The sequence below is a fragment of the Silene latifolia genome, chromosome 2, assembly GCF_048544455.1.
Source record: "Silene latifolia isolate original U9 population chromosome 2, ASM4854445v1, whole genome shotgun sequence".
NCBI classification, from domain to species: Eukaryota; Viridiplantae; Streptophyta; class Magnoliopsida; order Caryophyllales; family Caryophyllaceae; genus Silene; species Silene latifolia.
The window spans coordinates 29,025,049-29,044,910 of NC_133527.1; the positions used below are offsets into that span (position 1 = coordinate 29,025,049).

Here is a 19,862-nt window from a genome sequence, read left to right on the forward strand (position 1 = left end):
CTTTTCGATGAAAGGTGTAAAGTTGACTTGAACGGTTCCAAGTTCCCAAAAAACTTGGTGGCGACTCTAATTTGTCTTAATTCGATTCGAAAGAACCTCGAGTCGATTATGCCTAGTGTGGATCCCGCGGACGCAGTTCCCGAGGGCCTTGTCCACACATATTAATACTTTCACCGACTGGGTTAGAATTAATATAGGTTGTTGTAACACCCACGAATTTCCCATTTTTAGCATCGGTTTTTCCCTATGGTACCCTCGAACTTTGGCAGATTACACATGGTACCCCTCCTTTTAAGTTTTTACATATGGTACCCCTGTATTTACGTTTTTCCTTCCCAGAATACCCTTTGCCAAACTTTCGTTATCACTCCGTTACTTATCTGACAAATAACCCTTTTTTTTGTTATTTAATACGCTAATCCGTCATATTAACTTTCATATCTAATCCCCAAACTACCCATTATCATCTTCTTCGTAACTGCCGCCACCTGCCCCGTCCTCATCGACCACCACGCTGACGACACCACGCCGACGCCACCATGCCAGTTCACAACCCACCAGTGCCGCCTCTTTCTCTCCCACCAATCTGTTAAACAAATATAAGAAAATCAGCCACCATTAAAACCACTACCATTTTCACTCTTAGCAAACTCTAAATCCCCAAATTGATTACAATCATCTTCAATCAACATTCATCAACATTCCCCAATTCGATTACAACTAACACTCAACACCAACCGCCACAATCGCGATCCAGACCGGTAAGCAATAGGTCGCCGGCAGTCGGCAAGTCATACCTGCCACCGGCAAGCCGATCCACCCCCACACCAGACTGTTTGTTCCTTTTCTTCTACCCTTTAAAATTACGACTTATCTCCATAATCACCACATAAAACACCACAAAATCCGTCCTTCAAACATGAAAACTCTCTCTTCTTCTTTCAAGACACCAGATTTGGTCGTTTAAGAGTGGTGTCGTGGGTCTAAAACGCGTCGCCAATGAGGAAGAATATTGAGATACGTCGTCGGCGAAAGGGCGTCGGAGTGGTGTCATCAGTGGTGGTGTTGGGATTGGATGGTGTCGTTGGCTGTGCTGGCTGTGGGGGGTCGCCCGTGGTGGTGTGGTGGTAGTAGTGGTGGTGGAAAAGGGGATAAGGGAGATTATGTTTGAAGATGTAAAGGGAGAAATTAAAATATGTGTTATGGGTGAAAGTAAGAGGTAATGAAGTGTTTAAAGATGTAAACTACCGACGTTATGACGGAAACTCTGCTAAGGGTATTCTGGGAAAGAAAAAGGTAAGTATAGGGGTACCATATGTAGAAACTTAAAATGAGGGGTACCATGTGTAATCTGCCAAAGTTCGAGAGTACCATGAGAAATTTCCGTTTTAGCATTTATAATTTAATTAACCATTCTATTGTTTTATTTATATTTTAAGTTATTTAATTTAGTTAACGGAAAATTCACGTGGTACCCTCGAACATTGCCATTTTGCACGTGGTACCCAACTTTTAAAGTTTCTGCACATGATATCCTTAAGATTTGATTTTCAAGCACAATGTGCCATTTTTATTGTTTTTAAAATTTTCAATTGAGCATAAATCATAGACCAGAAATCAGAATTGACTAATTTTTTTTTAAAAAATTGATTACCTCTTCGAGATCTATAAATTGATAAAACAAAAATGGTCATTCTAAAATTTAAGATCGTCAATATGGTTGATTTGAGTTTTTCGTTGAAAAAAACTCTATCAAATGTCAGCCGACAATTTTTTTCCTCAAATTGTAGAATACAAAGAGATAATCATTTGGAAGGACTATGAGCCTTCTATGTGCTCTAGTTGGGACTGGAAACGTATATGTGAGGTTAAAAATAGATTCAAGCAAATAATTTTTAATGAGAACTGGAGGGGGCCTGATCAGGAGTATTCTGTTCAGGTGGGTTACTCTTGGCTGGCAGAGGAAGTTGCTGATGTCCACTGGTACCCTTGGATTCAAAATAGGATAATGCTCCCCAAGCATGCGTTTTTTATATGGTTGGTTGCTCAGAATAGATTGCTAACCCAAGATATACTGATGAAAATGAATATCACTCAGGGAAATTGCTGTTTTCTATGTGGTGGAGCTGAAGAATCCCTTGATCATCTGTTTTTTTTATGCCCTTTCAGTCAACATTGCAAGCATCAGATGGCAGAATGGTTAGATTTTCCTATCCCTAACCAGTCTGTGATCTCTTGGTGGATAGGGTACAGAAACCGGTCCCTTTTAAGGAAGCACATAATTGCGGCTTCTATGGCTCATGTCATGTATAACATCTGGTATGCTAGAAATAGATGTCGAATTGATCATGTACTACCTTTACCTGCTGTTGTTATAAAGCAGGTGAAGGGACTTTTCATTCTGCAACTAAAAAAGCTGTGTAGGATCCAGTAATAGGAGACTCCAATCGTGGATAACAAAGTTGGAACGAGACATGTAATGCGCTAGAGAGGTTATCTCTGGCTGTAATTGTTTGTTGGGCATTAATATATCACTTACATTTCCCCCCCAAAAAAAAAAGAGATAATCATTTTAAGAAAAAAAATTGATGGATTCTGAATTCCGGTCTAGGAGTTATACGCAATTGAGTTTTTTTATAGCGACAAAAGGGCATGTTATGCATGAAAATCAAACATGGAGGGTATCATGTAAACAAACTTAAAAATTTGGGTACCACGTACAAAATGACAAAGTTCGAGGGTACCACGTGAATTTTCCGTCTAATTAATTTCATTTTTAAGCATGATTTCTATAAATATTATATTTTTAAAGCTTAGCTTATATAAAAACAAATATTTTTAGTTAGATAGTAATAATAATAATAATAATCATAATAATAATAATAATAATAATAATAATAATAATAATAATAATAATAATAATAATAATAATAATAATAATTTCCGTCTTAAGTTATAGTGGACTTGAGACGTAATTTCCTTCTAGCAAAAGACCGTCACATTTCTCTTGTGAGACTAGATTATTCCGAACCAATCTCATGTCGACAACACACCCACCTACTCTCATTATTTTATTTCAAACTCCCTCTCACACACTCATATAATCTATTTTTGTTGTTGCCTTTTCACCCGCCTGTTTTTCATTCTTCTTCACCCTTGCTTTTTGTACGACACATTCAACTCACACAAACAATAAAACACCATTAATCATCCATATCCAATCCCAGATTTCTCCCTCATTTCTCATCCATTTCCTTTGATTTTTGTGCCATTAGCTTCCCCTTTCTGTCCTTCAACTTTCTAGGTAAGAAAGTTCCACCCTTGTGGAAGTTCGTTTTTCGGCCAACTTACTAAAGCTTCGATTTTTAGCTTAGACAACTCGTTTTCTTGCTCCTAGGCGAAGGATTTGAAGGTCTGGAGGAAGACTCGTGCTTTGTGGACCGTTTATTTGAAGATTAAAGAGCTTTTGAGGTAACGGTGATATGTTACTCGAAAAAGTGTTGAAATTTCGTCCCTTAACTCGGTTTTATACCCTTATTCGTCTTAATGTTTGGTTCTTTATGCTTCCCTCGTATGTGTGGCTGAATATGTAGATTAAGTAATCGCTTTACATGCTTACTCAGTGTAATTTCACAACTTGTGTCTCCATGTATGTTTCGGGTATGGAGGGTAGTGTCGGGCGAATATGTCTGTCTTTGTATAGCCTGTTTTCACGATATTTGGTGCAGTATCGAAACTCGTCGTCAAAAGCTACCAACCAAAACAATATTTATAACTTCACAAACTACTCTTAGTAAAGAGGTAAGTAAAGGTCGGATCCCAAGGGACGGGTATTGATGTAGGATTCTCAATTGTAAATAGCTATGTCTTAGGGTGTCACAATTTGGGTTGAGGTGATGTATAATCTAAACTAATCAACAAGATGAAAGTAAATTAATGAAAACAAAGCAAAGTAAATAGAGGGGTTGTAAATAAATGATTAAAGGCACTAGGGTGTCATGGGTTCATCGGGGATTCATGGGAGTAGATCATACAAACATGTTCTCAATTAGATGCAAGCACTTATTGTTGTGATGGGATCGAGTTAGTGTATATCTTACAATCCCTAAGAAGGTTTGGGTCCCGGAGCCGAGTCGTCTAGACTGTACAACACCTACAAGTCGACTTAATCCTTTCTATTCAACTCTATGCATGGTCTAATGATGCTCGAGTTGGATAAAAAAATGCAAGGATTCATAGGCTCGTATTTCATCAAACATAACATGTGCATAAGTTGAAATCACTACAAGCAAGCAAATTAATTATGAGAACATATTAGATTAAGCATAGATCAATCCCCATGTTTGTTTCCCCTAATTCCCCACTAACCCTAGCTAAAGAAACTACTCATTCATGATCAAGTTTAGCATGTTAATAAGGTTGTCAATCATACTAACAAAGCAAAATATGATGAATAAATGAAAGTGATTAACAATAATTAAGCAAGGGTAAAGAAGGAATTATACCTATGAAGATGATCCAAATAATAAAGCAAAGAATAATAGAAGTACTTGATGATTGATGGAAGGTTGTTAATCCTCCAAATAAACCCAAATAATCTTCTAATTACCCAAATAAAAAGAAGAACAATAGAGAAATTAAGGAAAGATTAAGATGTGATTAATATTGAGAATTGTATTACAACTAAATTAAGACTAATTTAAGAGAGCATAAGATGGGATTAAGAATTGATTAAGAGTTCATGCTAATCTAGGTAGTACAAAGGGGTATTTATATAAAGATTAGGTACAAGGATTAGGGTTACTCAGGGCTTAAATGACTATTAAGACCCTAAGAAAACTTGAGAAAATGTTACTCCCGAAGGAAATGCGTGGATCCTCGTTGCTAGTCCTGCCATGATCCACTCGTCCCGTGCTGTGGCACGGGCTGTTCTATCTTGGGATCCGCTCGGATCAGGAAGGGGACGCTCAGATCCTGGCACTCCAGCCCGCTCGTCTTGTGATCAAGCCGCTCGGATCCTTGAAGTGTGGCACGCTCGGATCGTTCTCGGGCCGCTCGGATCCTTTAGCAGAGTCGTTTTCTTCTTTAGCTCCTTAACAATCCGCAAGGATCATGTTGGGGATGCAAGGATCTTTTCATCGTTGCCCATTTCATTTTATTTATCTACTTAGGCCTCTAGTGTCGGTCTTCTCTTTGATGCTTGGTCATTACATGCGATCCATTTAGCTCCATTTCGCCTGATAAATGCAAGGTTAGCAATCCTTTCCTACCAAGGACACAAAACCTCAAAGTATATGCAAAATGGGAAATTAAAGATAATAAATGACCCAAATATGTGCTAAAAAGCATAGGAACGAGGTTAATTCGGGGCCTAAATGTGCTCAAATATTGGTCACATCAAACATTCCCAAACCAAACCTTTGCTCGTCCCGAGTAAAGAGGTGGCTAAAACTAAGACCTTTATTTAAACTAACCTACTAATATACACGATATGAGACAATTAGCGGGTCTCACTCCGTCCCTTCAACTCACAACAAGACAACCATGAGGTAGGATGCCTTCTTGCAAGGCAAGGTAGGGCTTGCCAAAATGGCGATACATCCAAGCATTAAGCACACAAAAGCAAGTAATGGATGCATCTACAAAAGAATAGCCACTTTGTAGATACCTCATTTCTGCACCTCTCGCAAACCACCCGGTGATGATTGGACCGCATGTTTGGTACGCGGAACGATTTGTGACAGTTCGTAAGTTTATCGTCACGTGATTGCTCAAACACTGATGTTTACCTCTTAGTTGTCATCTACGCGCCGATACGGTCGTTTTGACAGTAATTAGAGTACATTTGGAGTCCGGGCCTAAAACCGTCTTCATTTTCTGATAACCGCTAAATCCCGAGTCAGAATGTTCTGGAATGTTCCGGATATTTCTATGCCATATTTCACAATCTTTTAATCTTTGGTAAAGAATTTCCCGTAATATTCATACAAAATATTAAGGAAAATAAGATTAATCTGTTATTCCATAAATTAAACACGGAAATCTTTCTTCCGCAGGAGGAAACCACCTGGGAACAGACGCAGCAGGTGCTGCGCCTCTTCCAAGGGACGCAGTGATTGCTGCGCCTCTTCCCAGTCCTTTTCTGCGTATTTTTCGTATCTTTTCATATATTTTCGAGATTCAATTCCAAAGTTTCTCCGAAAACCCTAATTCCTTCACGTGATTAGTATAAATAGGAGCCTTCGCTCCTCATATTTCTCACGCGAGTGTCCGCTCTTCTCTTCTCCCTTTGCATTCTAGACCACGTTCTTACTTTTTGGCGTCTACGTGCTTGAACTTTCGACCACGTAAGCTCGGATCTTTCTGAGTACCAGCCTCGTTTGCATGACCGACCAATCTGACCAACTCCACACAATCAACTTAATCAATCTTAATTGTTTTCCTCTTACGAGGGCACTTTCGTTACATTCGAGTCGAGCATCACTAAATCATAAACTTAGTTCATCTCGTTTCGTCAAACATGTAAGTCCGAGGGTGTAAATCCTTCTTTATTTATTGTTATTTACTTTTTGCAATCATCATGTAAGATTTATGTCGAAAATATGCTTAAAACCGATTTGTAAAACCATGTTTAAAATCCTTTTTTGCGAATTACCAGAAGATGACCGTCGAGGAAGGACGCAGCAACTGCTGCGCCTCTTCGAAGGGACGCAGCACCTACTGCGCCTCTTCGTGAGGATGCCGCAGTTCCTGCTTCCTTTCTTCTTCCTTCGTCTCTTGATAATTCGATTGTTTTGTTTCGTTATTAATTGTTCGTTGTTTCTTTAACACAATAATTTTAAGTATAATAGTTTTAACATGTATGCAATTCATTATTATTTAATTTATCGTTAAATCCCGACTTAAATCCCTTATAACCAATATTTGCGGGTTTTTGTCATTAAAATCAATCCGGGTTGTAGAGATTCGATTCATTCATATTGAATCTCTGGAATTCGATCTTTGGTATATTTCCATCTGTCTATTGTCATATTTGTCATTAGTTCTTCATTGGTTCGTCATGTTTAACCTAATTAGTTCACCCATGTCACTAATCAATCTTTAATTCATGTAATTAATGTATTAAATTACTTTCATCCGAGTCGAATATCATAATCAATCATTAAATTCACCCACGAATATTAACGATTTGAAGTTCCGGCTTCACAACCAGAACTCAGCCTTGGAACAGACGCAAGAATCGCCGCGCCTCTTCAGGGCGCGATCTGCTGCTGTTCAGGTTGACTTTCATTTTCGAACTTCCGTTCTGCCTTGACCTAGTTTAATTAGTTTACGTATGTAATTAACTATTATTCGTATTATCGCCTGATTCGTATTCCTATTCGTTTGTTTATTCTTTCTCAAATCATCCGTTTTAGATGTATTTTCGACATAAATCAATGAATCCGATGTAATTATTGTAATTTTCGTTATTGTATTATTTTCTTTATTGCATTATTGTATTTCTTTTATTGAACCATTTGTATGCCTTCACATGTAATTGAACTTAAACTCCTACTTCGACCGAATTGTATGATTAAATTACGTGTTCACCGACTTAGTCTAATTCTCACATGCTAGGATTAATTTATTGGATGTTGCATTACATGCATATAATCGACAATATATCGAGTATAGACAATTTCCCTAATCATTAGTAGAGGCCGCTATCGAGGCGGGCGGGATTAGGTGTTCGATCAAAAGAGCTTCCTAATACGTACCCTCACCCCTTACTCCAGATCTCTGTGAACGTTCGTGTTCATTGGCATCCACGAGAGTCATTCTAGACATAGAATGCTAAGGGTAACGAGTGCTTAGTATTCATGTCATTACTTTGTGTCTTGACATGGCACGAGGTATTCGAACGGTTTCCAATTTTCCACAATAAATTGGTGGCGACTCCACAAATGCAAACGCTTGTTCTCTCTCCCAAGCGCCCCCGTGGGCCCGCGTCCACAGTTTGGCGACTCCGCTGGGGATTAATACACTTAATTGTAGCCAAGGGTGAAACTTGAACAAGGTTAGGGAATAGTTTGTACAAGACAATTGCTGGTTTTCATAACTCGATCTTTCTAGATCGTTTATTCGGCCTTCCTAGGCCCAACCCAACCCATTCGACCAATCATCCCGTCTAAACGGTCCTAATTCTTATTTGGGCCTAAGGATGGATAGCGATTGACGTCTTCCATACCATGGTACTTACTCTTGTTTATATCAAGGACCTTCACTACTTGAGGAAATGGACTAGGAATCGGCCTTACTCTTGTTTGGTACGAGCCTCTCCACAGACTTCGGGTTTGATCGTTCGGTATGGCAACCCACCCTTTAAACCAAAACCCTTTTAAATGCACTCAGCATCCCGTTATAATGCTTGTATAAATGTTTGTACCTTATGTGATCACCATTTCTAAACGAAACCATGACAATTTTTGTAAAATCAAAATCCTTTTAAAGTGTAAATTTCGAAAAGGCCAATGATTAGCGCAAAACCGAGTCAAAACTCTGTCCATTCGTCGAGTCAAAATTCGGGCCCAAGCCCATTTCAAAACCTCACTTCAAGTCCACTCCTACAACTACACTAAAGTTGACTAGGACCAACATTTTTCAAATCTTGTCATTTCTTCAAAAGCTCACTGACACGAGTGGCACACACCCACTTCACGAGTCAAAACATTTCTTTCTTAGTAAGTGTGTTAGAATGGTCGATCGCATTTTGATTCATCGTCGATCTCTTATCCAGTTTCCAAGATGCCTGAAACAAGCGACGTGAACTTCAATCAACTCCAAGATGGTAATGATCGAATCCTAACCACGCTAGCTCAGCTCCAAGTTACTCAAGACCAAGTGTATGATCGCCTTGACACCATCGAGGGCCAGATCTATACCGTAGAAACGAGGTTGCCTCCTCGAGAAAGTGAAATCGTTGATGACTTCGTGAATGGCTTCGGGGACGAAACCCTCCCATGGGTATGACTGCAGCTGAGAAACGACTCCAATACTTAGAGGAGCAATTGATGTATCTTAAAGGGGATGACATTTATAGGGAGAATAATCGCAAGTATGAGGCTGTGAGTTCCAAGTTGCCAACCAACTTCAACATGACGGATATCCCTAAATTCAAGGGGCTTGAAAACCCTTTGAACCATATTCGTGCCTTCAAGGATTACATGTCTATCAAAGGCATCAAACCCGAGATGTTTTTAAGGATCTTTCCTTAATCTCTTGACACCATCCCAAAACAATGGTTCTACTCTCTAGAATATAAGAAGATCGCTACTTGGGAAGACGTCGCGATCGAGTTTGCTAAGCAATATGCGGATAATGCTGAGATCCAAGTTAACATGCGCACTTTAGAGGTTCTTACCCAAAATGACAAAGAAGGTTTCACCGACTTCCTAAGTAGGTGGAGGAAGACTAGTACTCAACTAGTTGAATGCCCGGATGAGGCTACCCTTGTGGAGAAATTCGTGGACAACCTAAAGCCCATCTATGCAAATCATTTGAGGTACCAAAACATCAAAACTTTCAAAGACTTAACCGTACTAGAAACGAGGATCGAAGATGACATCCGTAAAGGGCTCTTGTCCAAAACGGTAGGCCGAGAATATCAAGGCTCAACAAGTCGTTATTACGGCTCCACTAGAAAGACCGATGAAGTTAACCTCCTCGAGCTAGCCAAGAAGAGTACCCCACCAAGGAAATTTACAAATCTTGAGGACACTTACTCCAATGCTCTAAAAAGGTTAATGAAACAAGGCAAATTCCAACCCATATGACCTACGCCCGAGCCTGAAAAGAAATCCAAGTTCTGGGACGAGAATTCATATTGCGAATATCATAGGGGTAAGGGGCATGACACAGAAAAATGTTACAAATTGAAGAATGTGCTTCAAGACATGATTGAGGATGGTCGACTACCAATACCGCCGGGAGGTAAGCCCAACAACACTCAGAATCCTCTTGGAATTCTAGTGATCACAAGTGAAGAATCTACCTTAGATTGTTCATACCTCATTTCTCCAGTCGAAGATAAGATCTACGCGATCGAGAATGAAGGGTTCTACTCTACCATCTCCCCTACCATTACCGACTTCATCGCATGGGCAAGAAGCGTGGATAGGCAAGTTTCGGAATTAGAAAATGTGGTGAAAACTTTACATGACCCCAATGCGACACCTAAAGAACATGCGCCACTAATTTTCTCCCAAAATGCTACTATGCAAGAAATAGTCGCCGTGGTTGATAAACTAGTCGACCAAATTACAGAATTAGAGGACGGGATCATGAGAATGAGAGAACTAGCTAAAGTCAATGGAGTATGGGCCGATGATGATGGAGACGAGTATCTCATTGAACACTCCCTAGTCAAGGAAATAGTCCAAAATGGTGAAGACCAAGATGTGGACCACCTAACTCGTTCGGGGCGTCCATATCAAAGTATTACTCAAAATGGTCCAACCAACGTTATCACACCAAATGATAACGAAGATGACTCTACTGAGCATTTGTTAAAGCAATTACAGAAGACAAAGGCTGATCTTTCAGTCTGGCAACTAGTAGCAAGCTCGTTCCCACATCGCCAAGCTTTACTGCAAGCTTTGGCCAAACTAAATGTAGCACATAACTCCACACCCGACGATGTAGTCAACTTGGTCTTCCAAGAATCACCGAAGCTAAGTAATCCTATTACTTTCTCAGATGAAGACTTGCCGCCCTTTGGCACTCGTCACAACTTGGCTCTTTACATCACTGTCGTTTGCTTAAAGAAGAATGTGCCAATGACCTTGGTGGATGATGGCTCCGCGGTCAACGTCATACCCCTGAAAACGGCATACAAACTAGGCATGAAAGAGTCGGATTGGACCCCTACCAATCAAGATGTCCGCGCATATGATGGTACACGACGAAAGTTAGTAGGACTCGTTAACCTAACCATAGCCACATGGCTAATTGAGCGAAAAGTTAACTTCCAAATAGTGGACATTGAAGCTTCCTTCAACATATTTCTGGGAAGACCTTGGATTCACGCTTCCAAAGAGGTAACATCCACCCTTCACCAAAAGATCAAAATCCCACTAAATGGCAAAGTGGTGACGATCACTTCGTCGCCCATCAAGGCAATAATCGAAAAGAAATCAAATAATCAAGTCCTTGCGGATCCAGTATATGAACTTGGGGGCTTTCAAAGCATAAGTGTCATAGAAAGTGAGTTGGCACCCCTGTACTACGATCCCTACTCCAACTTATTGGTCAACCACATACTCAAGTCCCAAGGATACTTCCCGGGAATGCCTTTGAACCCTGCCCGAAGAAACACCTTCGCACTCTACAAGGAAGGCAACTAAAAAAGAATACCACTTGGACTAGGATACAAACCCACTAAAGAGGAGGTTCTCGAGATGCTCGCTCAAGTTCAAAGCCGTAAGCACGTAGGAGTCCAAATGCGACCATATTTCCCTACCCTAAATGGATACTTTGTTAGGGAAGGAAGTCAAGAACTCTTTCACGGATTTCCCGAACCTTGGCACTACCTCGGAAGGAAGCTAGCCCGAATCAAGATCTTTCACGATTGCTACTTCATTCCTCCAGAAACGGTTCCTACCGTCAAAGCTCGTCAAGCACCTTGCTTAAACGAACAAGTTGTTAGTCTACTATTTGGAGAAGATCGATTTGTTAGAGCCGCTCAGGATGAGATCATTACCATGATACTTCAAGACAACCACTTTAACCCTACCGCGTTAATCACAGAAACAAACGCGAACCAGCAGAAAGGATGGAGAAAATCAATCAAGTGGACCAACAATCAAGGAAGACTCTTCAAGCTCACCACTGGAGAAGGAGAGATGTTCAAAGGAGAACCAAAAGACGATGAATTCGAGTCAGAGTCAGAGTCGGAGTCTAGAGAAGTCACTAAGGAGTCTCCTCCTGTCGTCACCCCCATTCCCTTTGTTTCTCCTAGCTTAGTCTCAAATAGTAATGGTAGTTCGGGAAATGTCTCAACAACTGTCCCTTTACCGCCGCTGACCACAGATCAGATGGCTTCTTTGTTTCAACTTTTCTCAAACTTTAATATGAATAAATCAGGTTCTGCTTACTCTTTGTGTTATCTTGAATGCAATTCTGTTTACGATAATACTGAGGATGACCCTGACCCAGACTCAATTGAGATACCACCCTACATAGCCAAGGAAATACTACAAGAGGGGGAAGGGGGACCAGTAATAGAGAACCCCGAACCCATCAATGTAGAAACCGAACTAGAACCCCAAGAACTTAGGATAGGGACAACCCTGAGCCCTACCAAAAGGACCAATTTCATAGACCTCCTACACAAGTTCAAAGACGTTTTCGCTTGGTCCTACAAAGATATGCCAGGGATCGACAGGGATATCGCCGAACATAGAATCCCAATTAAACCAGGGTTCAAGCCCGTGAAACAGAAGCTTCGTCGAATGAGAACAGAATGGGGTCTCAAGTTTAAGGAAGAAGTCGATAAGCAATTCAAAGCCGGGTTCATCAAAGTTTCCGAGTACTCTGACTGGGTAGCCAACATAGTACCCGTACCCAAAAAGGATGGGAGAATCCGTGTTTGTGTTGATTTTAGAGACTTAAACAAAGCAAGTCCTAAAGATGACTTTCCTCTACCACATATCGACATATTGGTGGACAATACCGCAGATCACGCGTTACTATCCTTCATGGATGGGTATGCGGGTTACAACCAAATCAAGATGGCCATATAAGACATGCATAAGACCGCCTTTGTCACTCAATGGGGAACCTATTGCTATACGGTCATGCCGTTTGGGTTAATCAATGCCGGAGCTGATGCGTGTATTTTATATAAGGTTTTTACCTCATTTTTACACGCATTTCTGTACTATTTATGTAGCATCTAGCTACAAATACCCCCGAATATTCTACTTTGGTTCGTTTTATGTAATTTGCAGGAATAAACCAGAGAGGAGCTAAATCGAGCCTAAATTGTCCCAATTGCATGTATTTATGGAGAATAAGGGATCGGAGCTTGGAATCTGACATTTTGGAGACGCGTGAGCTGATTTCGGAAGGTGTTTCAATGTCTAGCGTGCCTAAATATCTCGATCGAGTAGTTTTCTACTCGATCGAATGCTTTATATGCCTAAGGATGCTCGATCGACCATTTCGAGTATACACAAGTGGAGACAAAGCAAGGAGAACTCGATCGAGTAGTTTATTTCTACTCGATCGAGAGGATTGACGCACAGTTGCTCGATCGAGTGGTTTATTTCCACTCGATCGAGTGGTTTGTCCTTCTAAAGACTTTTTCCGCCTAATTATCTTATGGGCCTTTGTAATTAGTCCATAGATTAGGTTTAGGATGGATTTTCGTATAAGACAGAGTAGGGGAACAACGTAACTGATCTTCTGCTGTTCGATCATTCAACTTACTCTATACCTCGCTACTGTTCTTTGGATTTTGCTCTTCCTTTATACTTTACTACTCGGATTTGGATTACGATTGGTACTATTATTCTACTTAATCCCTTAATTCTTAATCATTGCTTCAATTCCTTCTCTCCTTATTTGTTATCATAATTGCTTTAATTCGATCTTTATTAGTTTTTTATTATGTTTAGCTTCAATTATCTATTTGTTATTATTGTTAGTTCAATGATGATGCGTAGCTAATTCCCCTCTGCTAAGACTTTAGGGGATCCATAATTATGAAAGGAAAGTAATCAAATCGTAGGGTTAATGCTGGTATAATCTTTGTTGTTAACTGCTGCAATTAATTATATCTGTTTAATTGAGTCGACGCAATTACGCATTTATATCTTAGTGACCCTTGACCTGGACCGAAAGGTTGGAATAGGCGAGACTAGTAGCGAACAATAGGGCATTATAGTTAGGGCGAAAGCTAAGCTATTTATGCTTTAGGGCGAATTGAGACCGAAAGGAGATATTCACTACTCCTCAGACCGTATCTGCATTGACCTGAGACCTAGATTACTTGACCGAATGATTATGGTGAACCGTCTGTCTTAGCTGTTTTCTCTACTTGATTTGTCTTTATTCTCTTATTTTCTCTTCCCGATCCTTATCATTAGTTTAGAATCAATCAATTAAAACCCCTCAAATCGGTTACCGAGACGGACTTAGACTAAGCTGACATTTTCCCATCTCCCTGTGGATTCGACCCGACTTCCCTAGCTATATTAGTTAGAGCCAGTTGGTTATTTTTGATAGGTATCGACCGCCTGTCAAATTTTGGCGAATTCGTTGCCGGGGAGGTGGCGCAATTTTGTTGCTTTATTTAAGTTTGTTTCTCGTCTCAAGGAATTTATTCCTTGAGACTGATCTCATTTCTGCAAAGTTTTTGATTAGTTTTGCAGATTACTTGTGCTTTGTAAAGTCTATTTGCCAGAATGCCTAAGTTAGCCAGCCATTCATAGCCTACGGTGAATTCTCTTCCAAAAGGTTTCCTATTACCCATTACTGATCAGGGAAACTTTGGAATCCACCCATCTTACATACAGCTGGTAGAGAGAAATCTCTTTAGGGGGGTACCTGAAGAAGATCCATGCAGGCATATAGAGCTGTTTACAGAGTATTGCTCTACCATTCCTCTTTCTGCTGGGGTGAAACAGGACAAAGTGAAGGGAGCCCTCTTTCCCTTTTCTTTAGCTGATGATGCCCGGGAATGGTTGAGAGATCTTGATAGGGAAGCAGCCGGTGTAACCGATCGGAATTCCTTGCCTTGGCCTTTTACAAAGCGATATTTTCCGCGCAGCGCACCAATACTTTGAGAGCTCAGATTAGTTCTTTTGAGCGAGCTACCCATCAAGACTTGAATGGGGCTTGGACTAGGTTCAAGAAGCTTGTCCGCTCTGTGCCTCATCACGGGTTCAAACGCTGGTTCCTTTGTACTCAGTTTTATAACGGATTATATCGGAATGAGAGAGCTATTCTTGACAGCGTAGCTAAAGGAAGATTCACGAAGAATGTTGAAGATGACCAAGGGTGGCGTCTCATTGAGGAGATGGCTATTCATGGCTCTGAATATGGAAATCCCCGAGGTAGTGAGCAAGTTATTGAGTCAGCAGCTGCTGCAGTGGAAGGTCCTAGCAAAAGTCTAGGTAATGTGAAGATTACAGAAGTTTCAGGCGAGAGTGCTCAGGTTTGTTCGATTACTGAGTATGTTGAGCTATGTGGTAGATGTGGTATGGAAGGCCAAAACCCTATTGGATGCCTGGTGAGTACAGAGCGCGTCCTTGCTTATCAGAAATACAAGCAAGGAGTTCCTTTTTCTCAGCTGTACGAAGAAATAAGGAATGATTCTACTCTTTATACGCCAGCGCCGCAACCCGTTCCTCCTCCTGCAAATCAAGAAATTGCCGAACTGAAATCCTTTATGTTTAGCATAACACAGCAATTTGAGGAGAAGTGCAATAGGAAAGAAAATGTCATAGCGGAGTTGAGAGAACAAGTCGCGCAGTTAACACTCGCGAAAGACCAAGCCAAGCTTCTACCGACATACAATCCAGCCGATGTAACAAATCTCCAAGTTGGCCTTACTCATGAAGGGTCAAAAGTACCAGAAGACGGGGTTTTGATAGTGAAGATACCGGAGGATGATATAGATGAGTTTCTCGGGACGAAATTGTTGCTTTGCGTGTGTTCCGGACACTCGATCGAGTGAAAAATCTACTCGATCGAGTGATTCAATTCATCCCGTCACTCGATCGAGTGATAATTATAGTCGATCGAAAGCGATTGCACAAATCGAGGATGGTCGATCGAGTGATATACTTACTCGATCGAGTAAGTTTGCTGAAGAAATCACTCGATCGAGTGATAAAAATGCTCGATCGAGTAAAGCAGAAAAAGGGAATGGTCGATCGAGTGAGGAAAGTGGTCGATCGAGTATTTCTCAACAAGGAATCACTCGATTGAGTGATAAAAGTACTCGATCGAGTACCAGAAGCGGCGGAGATCCTATTTTACTATCTAAAGCCGCTACCGTGTCATCTTCCCCTGCTGTGAAGATGTCACACACTGATAAAGGTAAAGAGAAAGTTGCGGGTCCACTCATTGCTACCAGAGTGCCCTTCCCAGGTCGTCTGAAGGACGCAAAGATCGAGCGACAGTACGGTAAGTTTGTGGACGTTGTGAAGAACCTCCAAGTAACTGTCCCTTTTACCGAACTTGGTACTCAGGTACCTACTTACGCTAAGTTTATGAAAGATATTGTGACGCGTAAGAGAGATTTAAGTGAGTTTGAGACAGTTTCGTTTATGGAAGAGTCTAGTAACTTGCTTTTAAACAAGGCTCCACCTAAAATGAAAGACCCGAGCAACTTTTCTATTACTTGTATCATAGGCAATGTGGTTATTGATAAAGCTCTTTGTGACTTAGGAGCCAGTGTTAGTGTCATGCCCCTATCTGTCTGCAAGAAACTGAACATGAGTCATCTTAAAGTGACTAACATTACCCTACAGATGGCTGATAGATCTGTTAGGAAGTCCTTAGGTGTCTTAGAGGACGTGCCTGTGAAAATAGGCAAGCTCTTTATTCCAGTGGATTTCATTGTTTTAGATATAGCTGAGGACACCCGGACCCCAATTATCTTAGGAAGACCATTCCTTTCTACAGCTGGGGCCGTTATTGATGTCAAACAAGGGCGTTTGACTCTTGCGGTAGGGGACGACGCGATCACTTTCAGTCTGCCTAGTACTTTGGCTCGGCCAATGATAGAGGATACTTGCTATTCGGTTGATATTATTGACGAGTCTATTTATGACTTCTGGTCGGGTTCTTTTATGAACGACCCACTAGAAGCTCTTATGCTTTTTGATGAGTGTGCAAATAACCCAGATGACAGTGACACTGTGATGGATTTGCTTGTTGATGATTTAGATGAGCCTGAACTTACCGAAGCTGAGGGAGAGCAAGTGGAACAGATGATTGGCACTCTTTGCTCCATTGAGGTAAAGGTACCGGAGCGTAAGCCTCTCCCTTCTCATCTTAAATATGTTTTCTTAGACGATACAGAGCAATATCCAGTCATTGTTAGTGCTAAGCTTAATGATGATCGGTGACCTCTTTGTTAGTCAGTACTTAAGAAAAACAGAAAGCACCGAGTTATTCATTGGACGATATCAAGGGGATTAGTCCCGATATTTGTATGCACAGGATAGAGTTGGAGGAAGATCACAAACCTTGCAGACATGTGGTCGCCGCAGATCAACCGAACCGAGAAGATGCGAGGATGTTGTGATGGGCGAGGTAATGAAGCCGCTTGACGCAGGTATTATTTATTCTGTTGGTCACTCTAAATGGGTGAGTCCAGTACAGGTGGTCCCGAAGAAAGAAGGGACAACTGTAGTTAAGAATGATAAGGATGAGCTAATACCTACTCGAGTAGTGACTGGTTGGCGGATGTGCATAGATTACAGACAGCTGAATGCCGCCACCAAGAAAGACCACTTTCCCCTTCCTTTTATTGATCAAATGGTAGAAAGGTTAGCTTCTCATAAATTTTTTTGCTATTTAGACGGGTACTCTGGGTTCTTTCAGATCCATATTCACCCAGACGATCAAGCTAAGACTACATTTACCTGTCCTCAGGGCGTTTTTGCTTATCGCAGGATGCCTTTTGGTTTGTGTAATGCCCCTTCCACCTTTCAAAGGTGTATGATGGGGATATTTTCAGAGTATATTAAGTCTATTATGGAAGTTTTCATGGACGATTTCAGTGTTTATGGAAGTGATTTTTCTAACTGTCTGTCTAACCTTGAGAAAGTGTTGCAGCGCTGTATTGAGATTAATCTTGTGCTGAACTGGGAGAAGTGCCACTTTATGGTCAACGAGGGAGTTGTCTTAGGGCACTTAGTTTCTGATAAGGGAATAGAGGTTGACAAAGCAAAGGTGGAAGTGATTCAGCAATTACCACCTCCTGTTAATGTTAAGGGGGGTGAGGAGCTTCCTTGGTCACGCCGGCTTTTATCGCCGGTTTATCAAGGACTTCTCAAAAATTGCTAAACCACTTACACAATTGCTACTTAAGGATGCCCCTTTTGTGTTTACTGATGAGTGTCTTTCTGCTTTTAACAGGTTAAAGCAGGCTTTAGTCTCTGCGCCGATCATACAGCCTCCCGACTGGGACTTGCCGTTTGAGATTATGTGTGATGCCAGTGACTATGCACTAGGAGCGGTGCTAGGCCAAAGGAAAGACAAAGCTCTGAATGCTATCTACTATGCAAGCCGAACTCTGGATGAGGCTCAAGTGAAGTACACTACCACAGAAAAAGAGCTGCTAGCTGTAGTTTATGCCTTAGAGAAGTTTCGTTCTTATTTAGTTGGGTCAGAAGTTACTGTTTTTACTGACCATGCAGCTTTGAGGCATCTCCTTGCTAAAAAGAAGGCCAAACCACGGCTATTGAGATGGATACTCCTTCTTCAGGAGTTTGATTTGCAGATTAAGGATAAGAAAGGAGCTGAGAACATTGTAGCTGATCACTTGTCGCGACTGATGCGACAAGAAGGGGAAGATTCTCTACCTATTGATGATTCATTTCCTAACGATACTTTAATTGCTGTTATATCGTCTATTGTTAACCAAGAACCTTGGTATGCAGATATATCTAACTTCGTTGTCAGTGGCAAGCTGCCGCCTGACCTTTCTCATCAGCAGAGGAAGCGTTTTCGATCTGTATAACGCTAAGCAGTATTTCTGGGATGATCCTTATTTGTTTAAGGAATATGCAGACGGTCTCTACAGACGGTGTATTCCGCAGTGGGAGGCCAAAGTAGTCCTGGAAGGCTGTCACTCCTCTTCCTATGGTGGTCACCACGGTCCATCGCGCACCGTGGCTAAGGTACTTCATCTGGTTTTTTACCGGCCTTCTTTGTTTCCGATGCTAAGTCTTTTGTTTCAGCTTGTGATGCTTGCCAACGATCAGGGAACATTTCAAAGAGACATGAGATGCCACAAAATGGCATTTTAGAGGTTGAGGTTTTCGATGTCTGGGGCATTGATTTCCAAGGACCGTTCCCATCCAGTAAAGGTAACAGGTATATCTTAGTGGCTGTAGATTATGTGTCGAAATGGGTTGAGGCGATTGCTTCACCTCATTGTGATGCCAAGACCATGATAAAAATGTTCAAAAAGGTCATATTTCCGCGATTTGGTGTCCCTAGGGTCGTCATTAGTGATGGGGGAATGCACTTTAAAGAAAAGAAACTAACTTCTATTCTGTGTAAAGTTGGTGTCCAACACCGGCGTGGTTTGGGGTATCATCCCCAAACTAGTGGTCAGGTTGAGGTCTCTAATCGCGAGTTGAAAGAGATCTTGTCTAAGGTAGTTTCTAAATCACGGAAGGACTGGAGTCTTAAACTAGAAGACACATTATGGGCTTACAGAACTGCCTTTAAGACACCAATTGGTGCATCAACTTATAGGTTAGTTTATGGGAAATCATGTCACTTACCTTTTGAATTGGAATGTAAGGCTTGGTGGGCAATTCGTGAGCTTAACTTTGATCCTAAGTTATGTGGTCAGAATCGTCTTTTGCAGCTAGATGAGTTGGAAGAGTTTAGGCTCAATGCCTATAATAGCTCGCGCATATACAAAGAAAAGACGAAGAGATGGCATGACAAGAGAATTCTACCTCGGGAGTTTCATGTTGGGCAAAAAGTGCTGCTGTTTAATGCCCGATTGAGATTGTTCCCTGGCAAGCTGAAGTCCAGGTGGAGTGGTCCTTATACGGTGACGGCTGTCACCAAATTTGGATCCTTTTAGCTCGAAGATTCCGAAGGTAGTAGGTTCAAGGTAAATGGGC

The 19,862-nt window shown here is 41.2% G+C and overlaps 1 protein-coding gene across 1 annotated transcript; it reads left to right on the forward strand.

Annotated features, from left to right (window-relative positions):
* The first annotated feature begins 1,756 nt into the window (after positions 1-1,756).
* LOC141638134 (uncharacterized) lies at positions 1,757-2,434 on the forward strand. The gene has a single exon (XM_074447553.1). It carries the CDS (start codon positions 1,757-1,759, stop codon positions 2,432-2,434), a length of 678 nt encoding a protein of 225 aa, XP_074303654.1.
* The last annotated feature ends 17,428 nt before the right edge of the window (positions 2,435-19,862 follow it).

Excerpts from the sequence above, each read along its gene's own strand:
- LOC141638134 (XM_074447553.1), top strand. The coding sequence starts at position 1,757 with ATGTCAGCCGACAATTTTTTTCCTCAAATTGTAGAATACAAAGAGATA.